Genomic DNA, 16,163 nt, shown 5'->3' with positions numbered 1-16,163 from the left:
TCAGTTAGCAAGGCAAGAAGAGAGTAACATTTCATTACATTTATACTCACACGTGTATCTACACACAGAATGGTGTATTCAAACTCTGGTGTGCTGATTAAGAAACCCTTAGTTATAGTTACACTCAAGTCTAAGACAAGCTGATTTTTATGTAAGCTTTTTTCAGCAAAATACACGGCTTCCAAATCCAGTGCGTGTAAACCCTGAGCCCCCCCTGAAGGGGCCAGCCATAGAGGCTGAGATTATTAAAGACAAAAGCAGCCTATCAATCAAGAAGCAGCAATTTAGAAGATTGGCCAGCACTGACAATACGCCCGGGCTCCTTCTCTTACATAACATTTGCAGTCAACACTGCTGCTAACTCCATTTTTGTACAGCCCTAACACACCACATCACAGCCTCACGCAGGATGCGCTGCTGAAAGGATCATTGCGGCTCACTTACTAGGCGAGACGACTGCTCAAACGCTGCCATGAGAAAGGGAGGTGGGGGAATACGTGCTCTGTCAGCTCTTTCAAGAAATCTCAAAACAGCTCTGAGGCCCAGAAAAGGTTCTCCTCTTTGTCCTGCTTATCCATTTTTAATAAATTTAAATTGAGTTTGCTACTTTTATTAGAGAACTAACCGAAGGTGTCAGACTGATCTCCAAACTATAACCTGAGCTACAGTATACCCAACAGAAGGGAAAGAATTAACTTTTTCAGTAAAACTAAACACCACGTTCACATGGAATAAAGAATAGTTAAATCCCATCTCTATGCAAAGACTACTGAATAGAAAGAAAAATTACAAGTCTTTCTAGCCATGTAAGAGCTTATTTAGGTGTTGGACAGGCCAAGCACATGCTGAATAAGCCAGTTACCATCACATACAGGCAATAACTCTGGGGTGCTGCTATCTTCTCAAACTGACTCCTGAAGTAAAATTTCATGCACGTTTCAGTGAAAAGAACAATGAACTAATTTCCCCAATCTATTTTTAATTGTTTATTGCCATAAACCAAAACCCTCATTACAAAGAAAAATATAACTTAAGTAACAGCCTTAAATCCGATAGTCCCCTGAAGTGATTAGAGTTCCTGTGGTAATCCATTTGACTCAACTTCCCTCCCCTCTTCACATCTCCTCCTTCCAAACTGAAGGGTTAGGAGAAAGATTTGGGAAAGGCTCGCAAGATTCCTCCCCCCCTTTTTAATAAGAGGAAATTTAAAGCCAGCCCGACAATGACATTAGGGAAACACACCAATAACTAAAATGATTTGATACAGTGTCATGCTGATTTTTTTTTTTTTTTTAGAGTATCCAAGAATCTCAACCTAGAAAAACTTGATCTTTCTATTAAGCTCAGATCCAAATCATTCAGGATATAACAATATATAAATTTTTCTTTATTCTTAGAATAAGAAGCAGTCTAGGCTTTATAAAACATCCCGAGTTTCTCACCTATCCCACTATAACGTAATAAAATGCCTCTGACTTACACGTAAGATTTCAAATAACCCCAAATGAATTAATTTTACATACCACTAACGTACGCAAGCATAATGTACTTGCTGGGGCACGAGGGTCAAGAGCAGCTTGCAAGTCCCAAACTTTAATTTTGCTATAAAGTAAAATGAGAAGGTCATTATGAAAGCATTGTTTCAAGTATAAGCAGAGAAGAAACATCTAAAGCAATGGAAAGCACACCAGATTTTCTCTACAGATAGTTCATCAGGATCAAGAAAAATGTTAAATTCTATCTTCACTAAAATACTAATGCTAAATCTCGTAAAACACAGATAGTTTTGTATTTGTTTTTAGCAGCAAATACAGTGATGTCTTTGTGATGGTCCAAGTGGGATGGTTATATGAAAGACAAATTGATTATGTATGCACAAGCCATTTTGGAACTGCAGAAGATCTCAAAAGCTCACAGCACTACTGATGAGGTGCAAAGTTCCAGTGGGAGTTAAGCTGGGTCTGCCAACCCCAGTGAAACACTAAACCCAAATAAAACGCTAGAGACAGACACAGTTCAAGAATTGTTTTCAGTAACTTTACTGTTCACTGGAAGTATAAATCAGGCAGAGAAAGAAATAGGCAATTTGGCCATGGATGTTAGCTGTTGTGAATCCACTACATACCACAAATACTGAGCAAGTCAGAAGCACTAAGCCCTCAACCCAACAGAAATGGTCACTAAAGACTTCTGAGAGCCCCACAAGATATGTTTACACTTGCAATAAACTTTTTCAGTGCTGCTATCCCATAAAAATAGAAAGCCTAAACTACTCTAAGCACCCAGGACCTGGTGCGGACCAATTCCCAAGAGAAGAAAAAAGGAATGTCACTTCAGCCAAACAAAAGTTTACTTTCTATAGAAAGTCAAGCTTGAGTGATAACACAATTTAGGAGTGTGCTAAAGAGCACCAGAAAAGCAGTTTCTTGGCTACTTAGAACTGCAGCCTGCTGCACTGACATGCTCAAGCAGAAGCCATTCAGTTAAATATTGATCCACTAATCAAATCAGAAAAGAAACCTTACACAAGGGAATACGAGGCTCAATGGCTTTCAGAAGATGCTTTGCTAAGGCGTAAAACATACCCATCGTAGGCTCCACTAACAATCCTCTTATTGTCGAACCTGATGCATCGAACCAGTTCTTCATGGCCTTCTAATACTCTTAAACAGGCACCACATTCAATGTCCCATAGCCTTAAGAGAACAGAGGAGAAAGTCTTTGAGCGCTTCAGGTTGAGCACTGTCCCTTAGCCTCACACGCAGCGATTTAAGCATGCGACTGAATGGTTCTCATGGGAGACATCACATAATTTGCTTTAAAAGGCATGAAAACCACGAGATGTTCCTTGCATGCAATTCAGAGATAAGCTTGTGTTGCAGCTGCAGTATATCAAAATTAATTCAGTCATTCAAAATTACCTACAAGTAAAGGTTGGATACATGTTAAGTCATCTTGGGAAACTTTAATACACTTTATTCTATTCTACATAAAGCAATGATTAGAGGTTCAGAAATTAAGAAAACCAGTTACCAATGTCTTCCTCAACTCTCCAAGTAGAAGACAAGGTGATAAATTATAGCAATAGTTAAGAAGCTCTGTTTACCTTTGACATAAACCTCTGTGTCCCACTTCACATCAGTGATATGTTTACTCTCACACTGAGTTAAGTTTCATTCATACATCATCTGCTCCAATCGCAAGACATACCAAGAATGTTTTGCTCATGCAGCAGTGCAGGACAGCATCAAAGGTCAGGGGAAATCCTATTTTCACACGTACACTATTACATAGTGAGAGCAGCTCGTGGGCACCCACCTAATGGTATTGTCTGAAGATCCACTGACAACCAGTCGATCCCTGTACTGGAGGCATGCGATGCCACGCTTGTGCCCATTTAGAGTACGAACAAACTCGCAGGTACTTGTACTCCAGACCTGTGAAACAAGACAAATACTCCTCTGAGAATTACGCCCAAACAAGGTTTTTGAATTTCAATAGAAGCCATTACGAATTCATAAACAGAAGAGGTCTGAGGCTGACCGTTGCTGGACAGTGGAATGAAAACTTGCATAGTATTTTATGGGCAAAGAGTGGGTACCCGGCGTTAAGGCAGACTGGTGCTATGGGGACCTACCAGTGATAAGAGCCACAGGCACTGCTACTGCACACTGAGTCAAGGAGAAAAGTTGGGGGGGTTGTATATAAAACATTTTCAGGTGGTAGAGACTGCCCAAACGATTTCAAAAACTTGATTACACTTGAATCTTGCTAAGTTAGTAATCATTTTTAAAAGTAGAAGTTATCACATACACAAAAAACCCGCATTTTTTTAATCAAAGAAATTGCTAGCAATCTACTAGTAAGAGAAGGCCAAACCCGTGGCTTATAAAAGTTTGGTAGCTGCTTCTTTCTTAATGTTAAATGATTCAATCGACTTTGCCCGTTTTTAATGAACCATAATTAAAGTTGTAACGCAGAGTATCCAGTGGCTCATTTTCCAACACAGAGTGCAGCAGGATCTCCGGCAGATATTTTGGACATTAAACTGCCAAGAGCTTTTTGGCACAGTCTAAGGTAGAGGGAAGGGTGGAAACGCCTTTGTTATATTAATACACTCTGGGTAACTCAAATCTTCTGGTATGTAATAGTCTTCAAATACAGCCTCTTAATTCTTCAAACATGGCAAAGTCTGGTTGAGCTGCTGGGAAGACGTGGTGAGGAAAGGCAACTGCTGATAAGTTTCACATCTGGAGCAAGACTGCCAATTGAAATAAAAAATACTGCTTGGAAAAAGGCACAAAATGTGCCACATTTAACAAACAAGCCGATCTCGAGACTAGAGTTCAAACAGCGAATGGGCTTTATTTTTTTGCAGTTGTACGACAGAAGCCACAAAAATGTTACGAGCCTAGTTATGCGCGTAAAGACATTAACAGCTAGCAAGAGGAAGCAGCTAGCTGAATGGTAAAGGCACAGAACTGCCTACGAACACCTTGGCTACTCAGGGTTGAACAACGCTCAGAAGCTTTTCTGGCTCGGTAGGCATGCAGGCCTGGACCAGAGCTCTGCCAACTTACTTTAATGGTCCTGTCACCTGACGCTGACACAATATACTTGTCATCGAAGTCTACCACGTTAACAGCAGCACGATGGCCAACTAAGACACGGCGCAGGGTGATGTCAGTAGGTGATGCCATATCCCAAACAGCAATTGATCTGTCCTTCGAACATGTCACCATTAAGCCGTTACTGAACCTCAAATGAAGCACTGCCTCATTGTGATGAATCAACGTGTTCAGAACTTCACCTGTATTTACATCCCAAACTCTGCAAAAGAAAACAATTTACTCCAAATGAAGGATGATGGCTATGCATGGTATAAAGCGTAAACATGCACAAGTCTGCTACTGTCTAATGGAGAGCTATCTAGTTGTTTAACACCAATTAGGGCTTGGGGAAGGCAGGAAGATGGGTGCTGGGGAAGTATCCTAGTTCATGTCTCAGACTCACAAGCAACAATTAACAGCCAGGAAATGCCTAAGCTGGGACCACTGTTAACAGAAAGAGCTGCTTAACAATTCTACAACTCTCCAGGATGACTAAAGCTTATACAATGTATAAATTGATGGAGCAGACCAAAGCAATTACTATCCAATATGGGGGTTTTTTTCAGTTTTACACCATTCATTCAGATTTTGCACATGCCAGTAGCAACTGGGATGTAGCATCCTCCAGGGCTACCTAGTAGCTTACATGAAGGGAAAAAATCACAATTTATAGTACCTGAAGGGTGTTAAGATCAGCTCTTAACTTTTTAAAAGTTTTATAGAGATTGACATTGGTATACCAATGCAAGACACCAGTGGAGACAAGGCCCTTCCACTGTACTATACCTGAGCATCTTTATATTGGATATCTACTGACCACTGAAATCATACAAGAATTTAAACTCAGTATCATCAAAATTGCAGTCAGACAAGTGCTCCATATATACCAAATACCCTTTCATTAATAGTCATAATTAAGAGATGTCAGAAGGCAGTACAAGAAACCCTAAATGAAGAAATTATTGCATAGTTGGCCATCAGCCATTCTACAACTTCAGGATTTGCCTTGAATCACACAGGTCATATTTCTTCAGAATTCGTGACACTAAAAAGAGACAGATTTGGAAAAAAAAAATGTACTGAACATGATGCTTTGCCAAGTATAAGTATCCTGGTTTTGGAATAAGAGTATCACATTCATATTAGGGATGTTTTCTGATATTTAGAGATTATTGTAAATATTCCCAGCCCTGATACTGAAATGATTTTTGTGCAAAAAACTTAACACTCACCTCACTGTAGAATCTGAAGATCCGGTTACAATGACTCTTTCATCATACTGCAGACAAAGAACTGAGCCAGTATGTCCCGTTAATACTTTCAAACATTCCAAGCTTGTTTTGTCCCAAATCTATTAAAAACAAGAATTAAGATCAAGAATATGGATCCAAGACTTGAACATTGCCACAACTGTGAAGGAAGAAAACTAGAGATAGCAGGAAGAATCCACGGGGAGTTAGCCTGTCCAATCAGTGGGCCTGCCCTCCCTTTTAGCTTAAGGAAGTCTTGATGCAAGTTTTTGACAGAATAGTGAAATAACCAGTGATCATGAAAAGATAAAAGCCTGTTGTGCAAAAGGAAATGCCATGGACGATTAGCACAAAAGCAACCTACTAGCATGAAAGTAAACTACTAACAATGGCACAGCTAAGGACAGTGGCACATGCAGTCTACATTCACATTATGTGAACTCTGATTTCACAAGCGTTTCTTTGTGGTCAATAGTATTGATCTCTGGCTGGCAGCCCCCAAAGTTTCCAGAGCAAAGTGCAGGTGAGAACCTCGTCAGGCTACAGAAGACATCCCACCCTCATAAACCCTGCACAGACAAATACTGTCCCACAAAGAGACAAGAGAAGTCAAGGAAACACAAGCAGCTAGCTTGCCAAGGCAGAATTACCCACTTAGCTCTAGCGAAAAGACTGAACAAAGTGTTTACCTTAATGGAGTTATCTCGTAGGCCACTGATAATCTTTTCGTCATCATACTGTAAACAGTAGACACCTTTGCTGTTTTCAGAGCGGCACTGAATCCTTTGCAAATTATGTCGCCCACATCGCCAGTTAGATTCTATAGTCTGACAAGAGGAGAAACAATCAGGAGTTAAGCACAAGGCTGCATGCTTGAGCATGACCCCTCCAACACATACACAGCAATCTTCCACTTCTATGTGCTTCATCCCTAAATCTGAAACATATGAAACTTAAATGATCTTTTCTCCCCCCCTAATAAAAATACACAAAATACAATGAATTAGAATTAGGATTTTTATAATTTGTCATGACAAAAGCTGTGTTCAGTGGTGAAAATTATGGCCAGCTAACCTTAATGAAAATTTCCAAAGGAGCTATTAGAGAGATACATTTCATAACAATTCAGTTCCACGCCATATTCACATGGCCATCTGACATAAGCAGCAAAGATTAAACCAGAAGCTCACATGGTGCCCTGTTTGGCCTCACCTCAGTAGCTAACATTACAGAACTGCTGTGTCCAACAGGGAGGTGATGGGAGTGCTGGGACCCTTCCCTCCCCTACCCAGTCATTTTACCTATTAACTGTTATTACACATCTTAGAAAGGGATTTTGCAATACGAAAGCCTCCTCTAAGCACCGCAAAGCCTGATAAAAATAAAACTGAAGAGGGACTATAAGATTTCAAATAATCCAAACTTATTTTTTTCCCTCCCCTTCAAATCTGTGGAAGTGTAATTCTCAACATTTTCATTCTGAGAGATAATTTTAAGGAAAGAGACCTGACACACCTTAAAAAGCTGCCAAGTATTCATAGCAGAAGCAGGATGATTTCCATGCTTTAATCAGCTTTATTACTTGTAAGACAAAGAACATTGGTTTCAAAGAGATGTAGGATTTTGGATAGGAAGTTCATAACAACAATCATAAGTGAATCGGTGTGCAGAACTCCAGGCCAACACCTGCAGTACCTAGACAGGTGGGGATGCCTTCTGTCTTCTAGTATAGGCATCAGAATAGGCCATTTATTTAGCTATTTCCCTGGGATCCCCCCCAAATACTATATGGAAGCCTGGGGAGAAGCTGATCAACTGCCAGTTTGTTTGGAAAAGCATACTTATAACCAAATCCTAACTTTCTAAGCAATAGCAGGCACCTCTGCAGCTCCTCCGAGACTGGAAAAAACTGAAACGCTAATTAAAGACAAAAGTGCAGTGTGACTATGACGTCCCAATTCTAGGAAACCACGTCTGCTCCAAGGGAAAACTAACCTACCACTTTGTTTTCCATGCATTTGCTCATTCAATTGTCTCCCGTTATGCAATTTGGAGAGAATTATATGTAGTCATAACACAAACCTGATGTGCCACAGGAATTTGTCTAAATCGTAAGTACTAAGAGATGCTTCTAGAGGAGCATGCTGACAAGTTATTCATCCCCTCTCATTCTTTTCCAATTTGGTGGGGAAGCTAATGAAATTAAGATAGCAAGTCATCTGTCAGTTTGGGATCAGCTTTTCTGGCCAGCTAGTGCACTGCTGATTGTCAGAGCAGGAACTGGGCTTAAAATGTTCAAATCTGACACTGTGCTGGTTCAGCCTTGGACTCCTGCCTTGAAGGTAGTAGACTGCTCATTATGCTGCTTGCTAAGCATGGGATGGAGGTTTTGAGGAGGAAGGACAGACAACTCTCAAGCTTTATCTGAAGATTTATCATCCACGCTAGGAGGGCAGAACTGCACCTCATTAACTCCTTTGCTGCTACAGAGGTGACCCTCAGAAAGAGAGAATTTTAGACGTTAATAGTGTGAACCAATATAATTACAGATCTGAAGGCAAGATAGTTAAAAATGCAATACTAACACTGAAGACACAGGAGATGAAGCATCGCAGATTTTGACTTAGCCATTTTAACTAGTTTTAGAAACCATATACATTGAGACATTCAATTCCAAGAGGTCTTAAGGGAGAGTTTCCCTAAAGCAATGTTCTTGGACAGATCTGAAATAAGCAGTTGTACATAACACGTGCCGGATTACTCTAGCTGCTGCGAGCTCAAACGCCACTTGAGGCACTTTCACACCTCAGCTTCCTGCAACAGTGATTACCCATAGCTACAGAACACATTAAGAACACCCCAAATCAGAAATTTTGCTTGTAACAGTTTCCTAAACAAAACAGCAGTCAGTAAAAGTATGGTCACCAGACATTCGGGATGCTAGCTGGCTTAATTCTTAGAAGTTCATGATAGGAAGCTACTTAATAAGCTCCCCATAAGAAAATATTGGCTTCAAATAAAAGAAACTAAAGTATTATTAATATCTATGTGAAGGCACGATAAAGCAGTAAGTCATACGCAGGTGCACATTTTAATTCTGTGAATAGATGTCATTTCATTTAGACGTTATACGGTGTGGCTACTGTGGGAAAATACTTCATGTTTTTTGAGAACTTGTAAAATCCCCTTACACTGCGTAAATTTTCAATATGCTGGGAAAGTAGCCACAATACACAGAGAATATACAGCAGCATTTCAATTGGCAATAGAGTGAAAACAGATGTGGACGTATAGAGAAATAACATTATTTTAGATGACTAAATACGGCTGAGTGGGTGGGCAACCTGGAGGACCCTCCGAAAAGAAACATGTTTAATACAATACTGGCAACCACATTAAAGCTTCTTGCTATAGGAAATTTCTGGTTGTTACTGAATAGTGCAGTTAGTAAAAGTCTTCATCTGCAACCTCCTTTCAGGAGATATCTTAATAAACTATGTATACACCGAGTAGGTAGGCAGGCATGGACAAGGGGGAGGAAGAAATTGCTCTGGTTTATGGACTGTTACAAGCATCAGGGAGTCAATGATGAAGGGACCCATGGTTTATTTGCATATTTATGGTACCAAACCTAATATCAATATATGCAACACTCACTACTGTATTTTCTACAGATCCCCTCAAAGTCTCCAAAATGACTGTCTCTAAACTTGGGTTTCACAATTAAGACCAAGATGTTGTGGAACACTATCTCCTTAGTTCACGCACACAGAAAAAAGGTTTCTCACACTTTCTTAAAAGCTCACTAGAGCACTAGCAGCAAGTAGCTGACAAATGCTGTATAACCAACAAAATCTGGACATACAAGGGATAAAGACCAAGCACAAAGCCAAAGCATCTGCCACAGCAGGAGAGCCATTTGGCAGCTGAAGAAATGCATAAATGGATAAAAAAAGGCATTTAGAAAGAAAAGTACACATAGAAAATAGTCCAAGATGTAGGTGTATAGCCAAGCCTTGACCATGCCAGAATATGTTCACTGGTACAAAGATGCACAGTAAAAAAAGATGCAATTCATCTGGATTAACAGCTGGAACATTAAGTATACATTGGAAGTGTTAAGGATAATCTACCAGGAACAGGACTTTTTCCCATTTGATAATGTACACTGTGTTCAGCTCCTTGGCTAAGAATTGCATTTTTATCCTTGTGACTGTTATTGCAGAGTAAGTGGGTTTATCTTAATCCCATAAACCAAGGAGTTTCTGTTCCCTCTGAATACACAGTTCTCCTGCGGGACAAATGGCACAGAAAAAAGGAAAAGGAACATACACATTTGTTACATATGTAGGGATTTTTCCTGAAACATTAGGCATTCACACCAGGGGCAGTTAAAATCCAAACCCTTGTTGCTCATATGCTTTCTTCAAATAGAAAAAAGAAAACCCCTCCTGACTGTGGCAGAGGAAAGGCGGAAGCAAATGAACTTATGTCATCAGGGTAGGGAGGGCTTAATATTTTGTTCATTATAAAGTTAAGAGGGTTTGATAAGCAAAGACAAAATGACAGCTCGGCCACAGCACCAGGCTCCCTGCATCTTTCAGGCCTTTCCTCTCTTGGACTCTCTAAAGATGCTACAACCATTAGGAGAAAAAAACAGCATCAAGTTCTTGAAGAAGGATTCCCTGGATCCTGGTTAGAGTCTAGAAATCACTGTTGGGTCTCCAAGCGGCTGTTAGACAGTGAGGGCCAAAAAGCTTTTGTAGAGTCTGTATCAGCCCGAAGGAGAAAGGCTACGTGATGTTTATTACCTAGAAGGCTTGAACTGGTCCTCAAGAGGAAACTGCGGAGAGCTAGCTGTCCTGTCAGTACCACCACAGCATAAACCACAAGCTTTCTGACCACACGGGGATGACTGCCTCACAGCAACAGATGACAAACTGTGTCAGCAGCAAAGCCTCCTTCCAAAGCAGCCCGCAGAGGTAGGAAAACCCTGCACGTAAAGCGGATCACCATCTTTCTTGTGAGTGTCATCAATTCTATAAACCACTGTTAAGGAGTAAAGTGCCCGTGGCAGGCTTGTAGCAGCAAAGACTGAAAACTCACAGACCACAGGAAGTGGATCAGCACTGGGGCAGGTATTGTATGTGGACAGCAATAAAATCCCTGCACCAAAGCAGTATGGCAGAAAAAGTACTTGCACTGTATCCAACATCTCCTTTGTAAAACACAACTGCTCCTTAGAGCAGCTGCAAAATGGAAATGATAAACAAGAAATTACGTGGTCAGTAAGGTCCACAGAGCTTACATCTCAACAGAGTAGCTGAAGAGGTTTGGCTGCAGGCATGGTACACCTGATTATGCATTCACTAGACTTGAGCATAGTGTCACCTGAGCCAGCGAACATGTCTTTGGAAGCAAGCAGCAGGGTATACAGATGTCCATACCAACATCTTGAACATAAACTGGCACTACTATTAGAAGAGAGAACACCGAGTGCTGCAAACCATACACCATCGCATCTTGCCATTTATTATCCTACTTTTACAATTAAGCATATTGCCTTTCCCTACTAATTCTCTTGCCCTATTTCACGGAAAAGCTGAACCAACGTGATTCATCATACACTACAGGACTCAGAAGAGTGACTAGATTTTGAATTTACTCTCAAAATGCTTTGAAAGGTAGATGGCAGCAGCTATACAACTGAGAGCTGCATGACACTGTGTCCCTCATATGACAGCTGTTTAGTGTTGAAGTCTGTACACTACCGATCTGAAAATGCAGGCACGACTGCTCATCAAAAGAATTTGCATATTCCACTGCCAAGAATTCTTCATATTTTAGATTATTCACAATTAAAACTGAGAGTCCAGAAGAAAACAAAAAGTTACATGGAAGAAATTATTGCCATGTTACAGGGCAAGAGGCAGTAAAAAGTAACATAGTAAACAAATGCAAGGAAGTAAACCTAAGCAAAGATTAATTCAAACCAGCAAACAACTGATTTTTGGTATTTACCTCATTTCATGCAAACAGAAGTCAAGTAAGAATAAAAACCACCTTCACGAAGAATAACTGAAGCAAGTCTAACAAATAGAGAAATAGGGATTCACTATACCCCACTGACATGTAACGTATGCTAATTTTTATACATATGTATGTATACATTTAAAGTTCAGCATGCATTTGTTTAATACAAGCAGAAAGGCCCACTTTCACAAAAGAAAAAAAATGGAAAAAACTTCCAATAACTGAAAAGTGGGCTTCTGGCTTGATTTATAAAAATCACACTATACTCAGGCTATGTTTTGAAGAACACTCTGAAATCAAAGTGAGGCCAAAAAGCTAGGAGTGTACTACTGAGAGCGAGCCACTCTACGTCTGAACACTACACGGGGATTTCAGATCAGTTTGGGGTAAAATATCACGTTCAGTATGAACTCCAAGACCAGAAGAACAGCCATAAACACTGAAGCACAAAAATCTAAACAACTCTACAGAAAAAGGAACAGGAAGCTTTTCCTAGCAAGTGTTACAATTAAATCATGATTTCTTGGCAGAATTCAAGACCTAATAATTAAGTTCCTAACGTTTACAGCTGGTTAGATAAGATCCAAATGTGGACAATACAAATTGATGAAGTGTTGTCTCTTTCTACATGCGATTGATCCAATATGTATGAGGCTGCTCAAATGTCCACCAAGTAAAACTATTCCTGAGTCTCGCTGCAGCTTTGTGAACCCTTTTGAAAGCCACGTTTAAAAAGAACACACTTGTGATGCTGAGCACAACAAATCTGGACAGTAGAATATGCTAATGTCTTACAGAAGAAAGGGAGAAGACTTGCAGAAACTGCATTAAAGGCCCCTGACATACAAGGAATATAGGAAATCACTGTGGGAGAAAGCTGACAGTGTAATACTGACCATTTCATCAAGCATGATGAAAAGACAGCATGTTCTCTGAGTGTCAAAATGGTGTTACACACCAGAGAAAGCTTAGGCAAATCAGTTAAAAAGGCAACATAAACTGAAGTTTCAGACCTAAAGAACAGTAATTCAGTATTAGGACTATCTCACTGCCCAGGCTGGTGGTAGTGTCTGACTTGTTGAGGGAGACAGAACTGACCGCAGACATGGGACATGAGAGACTCTGATTACTCCCACGTAGATGAAGTGTGGCTCCATCATGTCCCCATGCCCTGCCCCATGCATCCGTTACTGGATGCTGTCAAGAGACAGGATGCTGTGCTAGCCAATCCTTGATCTAACCGCTACAGTTGCTATGTTTCTCCAGGGAGGGAGTAACGAATCCTCTCAGGAGAACCTGTAACAGGATGATGCAGATGAACAAAGCAGTGCTCTTTCCTGAAAGGTCTGTCTTCTCTATCAAGCACCTCTGCAAACGCAACCACAAAGCACGAGATCCCAAAAGAGAGTCAAGGGCAGTGTCTGATGAAGAAAACCTATTTCATCTCCGCAGCTGCATTGATCACAGTGACACTCACTGATGGGTCTCCCTGGTTTTCTCTTAAAGGATCCCCATTTCCACCAACTTCCATCAACTAGGTCTAACACACTTAAGAGTAAAATTTCAAGCTTTCAGGTTATAGATGCAACATCAAAATATACTAACTTTAAATGGACTCCTGCTTACACCAAAACGATAGAGGAGAAGTACTGCTGTCAACTTCCAGATCTAGAGAGGAAATGTTAAAAATACAAGCCAACAGCAATGAAAACAGAACAGTCCTCTGAGGCACTTCAAGGACACACGCATCTGGACTATACACAACACCTGACAAAGAACAATGCTGCTGAAAAACAAAGTTATTGCACCTTTTAGGTTCCATTGGAGACAATAAGTAAGTTTATGCACAACACCATAAAAATACAAAGTTCTGTTTAAACAGGTAGTTATCAGCCCCTATCAGAGCATAGGGACATTCAAAGTACTCAAATGGGAACAATAAATTCCTCTTTCAAATCTGCAGAAGAAAAACAGCAGTCTTAGTTTGCCCATTTGTGGAAAAAAGTAGATGTGACATGGGCAAAGCGAACAAAAAAAGCCAAGCCGGGGATCCTTTCCCTGCTAGGGGCATCCGAAAGGAGTCTTCTGCCCCATTCAGATGCAAGAGCTGAAATCTGTGCCACGCACAAGAACTTGGTCCCTGCTGCTCAAAAGTCTCTCCTTTCCTTGGCTAGTTTCATTTTCAAGAAATGTCTTTTGGAAAGTGCCTGTGGAGTAGAGACTTCACAGGCTGGCTGAAAAGATTTCTAGGCATATAATGCCGATCAGATTCTCCACACACACGCACATAAAATTTCTTGAGCATCATAATTAGAACAGTACTAATCAAACCCATTTCCCTCAGAAATTATACACTGCAACTTTCATAAACAAAGATCTCCCAATGCTGGCAGCGACAGGGTGAGAACTGACTTTTCCCCCCTTTTCAAATTTTCGCAATGCTTTAAAATTTTAGTTCCAGTCCCTAAGATCTGAACTTTTTAAAAATTCAGAAGAGTCGTGGTGTTTATCTGATGGCCTGGCGCCACATTTTCCTAAAATCTTCGGTAAAATCGTATTTTAATTCTCATCTTAATTAGGTGGACCTAAGTCTCCATGGAAACAAGATGAGGGCACTTGCCATGTGCCTAAAGATAAGGGGAACATTTATGAAATAAGTCTTCTCAACCCATCACAAGAAATAGATACTTGTGCTAATCCTGAGGGGAAAACAGAATAGTTGGCCAAGCTTCACAAATAATATGGAAAAAATCCAGGGACTTGGGGTTCTGGAATCAGCAGTATTAAACTTCCCATGCTGGCAACGTGCCGATTAACACAGTCCCATTGAAACAGCTGACCTCCCCCACAAGGCTTTGGGCCTGCACCCAGGCACAGGACACCCCGCATCAACCAGATCACCTCCATAAACAAGGTCTTGCAAACCCAGGTTCGGCTTTCTAGGATAAGCCCCAAATCAGGTTCTCCCTTTAAAAAAAGCTCCTAAAGAAGCTTGGCAATTCAACATCTGACTTGGAGACATTTAAAATTGCTGGACCACCGCTTGTGAAATGAAACCTAATTAAATATTTGGCTTCACAGCGGAGGTGGAGAGTAACCACCTCTTTCCAAGAATTTGGTTTCAGATCTCTAAATGTCCTCTTATTTTCAAACCCAATGATTTCAGAAGTGACATTATGTTCCTAAAATGTGTTTGGCATGAAATAAACATTGGCACTAATAAATTTTCAGAGAGGCAAGGGAACCTCATTTTGCCAAATCATTGCCTGTATTACCTTGCAGCTAACAATGCTTTGTGGTTGCATGGACTTTTGACCCCAAATGCAAATAGAGCCCAAGGGAAAGAATTCAAATTTGCTATTTATCATTCCTCATTTTTCCTTCCAATTGTTAATTCAGGTTTTGTATTACTTTACAAATTCTGTCAGTCAATCCAAAGGAAGGAGCACATTCTCCCCTGAGCTTATCTCTACCCACAACCCAATTTAGTAGCAGATGCAGTAAATTAATAACTCATCATTAGAAACAGTCTAGCAGAATTTCATTAATCTTTGTGGTCCACAGGTAAAATACTGAATGACGAGATTTTTGTGTTACATCAAATATATTTTACTGTATTAAAAAATCAAGTCCTTTGGGCACAAGATAAATGTCATAAAAATACTTATATAATTATATAAATGGTAATATGGTAGCCTTTGGCTCTTCACTAGCTCCCTAAACTCTGACCCTCTGACAGAAACAGGAAGATCATATTAAAGGTCCAGGCAAATATTTGCAGAAAAAACATTTTATTATTCAGAGATACAAAATTCTTCATCACAGCTAAGATGAAAGACTTATTTAAGAGCTTCTGCACATTGCTTTGAAAACTGAAGGAATGGGAAAAGTATGAAACTGAAGGAGAACATGACTTTAGGCTTAAAAACAGAATAAGGGGAGGAAAAAGTTAAGAAGTGCTCCTAATCTTATAGCTAAGTTTTGTTGTTATCATTACTCACCATCTACATTTTTAAGCAGTGTTAAAAGCTTCTTTTGACAATCCTTTAGGGAAGCAATTTGTGAAAAGTGCTTTAAAGGGTGATTTACTAGAAAAATTGTAATAGACTTTTGGAAGTGGAAGAATTATTGGACCCTCGACTATTAGCAGAAACACTAACCCCACTCCAGGCTGGAAACCTGGAAAACAGCAATATTTCAGAAGGCTTAAAGGAAATATGTAAACAGGGAGAAATTTGACATGGCACAATACCCCCATCCTCCTGCCTTC

General features: G+C 40.2%; 1 protein-coding gene across 7 annotated transcripts in view; it reads right to left on the bottom strand.

Moving 5' to 3' along the window:
- Positions 1-16,163, bottom strand: part of FBXW11 (F-box and WD repeat domain containing 11) — a 75,312-nt gene that overhangs the window by 6,266 nt on the left and 52,883 nt on the right. For all 7 annotated transcript variants that reach the window (XM_074883277.1, XM_074883271.1, XM_074883273.1 and 4 more), the window contains 6 exons: positions 6,550-6,687; positions 5,843-5,961; positions 4,581-4,830; positions 3,319-3,437; positions 2,586-2,696; positions 1,524-1,602 (listed from right to left, as the gene is read on the bottom strand). In XM_074883277.1, coding sequence (XP_074739378.1) covers positions 1,524-1,602; positions 2,586-2,696; positions 3,319-3,437; positions 4,581-4,830; positions 5,843-5,961; positions 6,550-6,687 — 816 coding nt within the window. The remainder of the gene's footprint in view (positions 1-1,523; positions 1,603-2,585; positions 2,697-3,318; positions 3,438-4,580; positions 4,831-5,842; positions 5,962-6,549; positions 6,688-16,163) is intronic.

The sequence above is a fragment of the Strix uralensis genome, chromosome 14, assembly GCF_047716275.1.
Source record: "Strix uralensis isolate ZFMK-TIS-50842 chromosome 14, bStrUra1, whole genome shotgun sequence".
NCBI classification, from domain to species: domain Eukaryota; kingdom Metazoa; phylum Chordata; class Aves; order Strigiformes; family Strigidae; genus Strix; species Strix uralensis.
The sequence above is the reverse complement of the archived record's forward strand: the minus strand, read 5'-3'. Positions and strand labels throughout refer to the sequence as shown.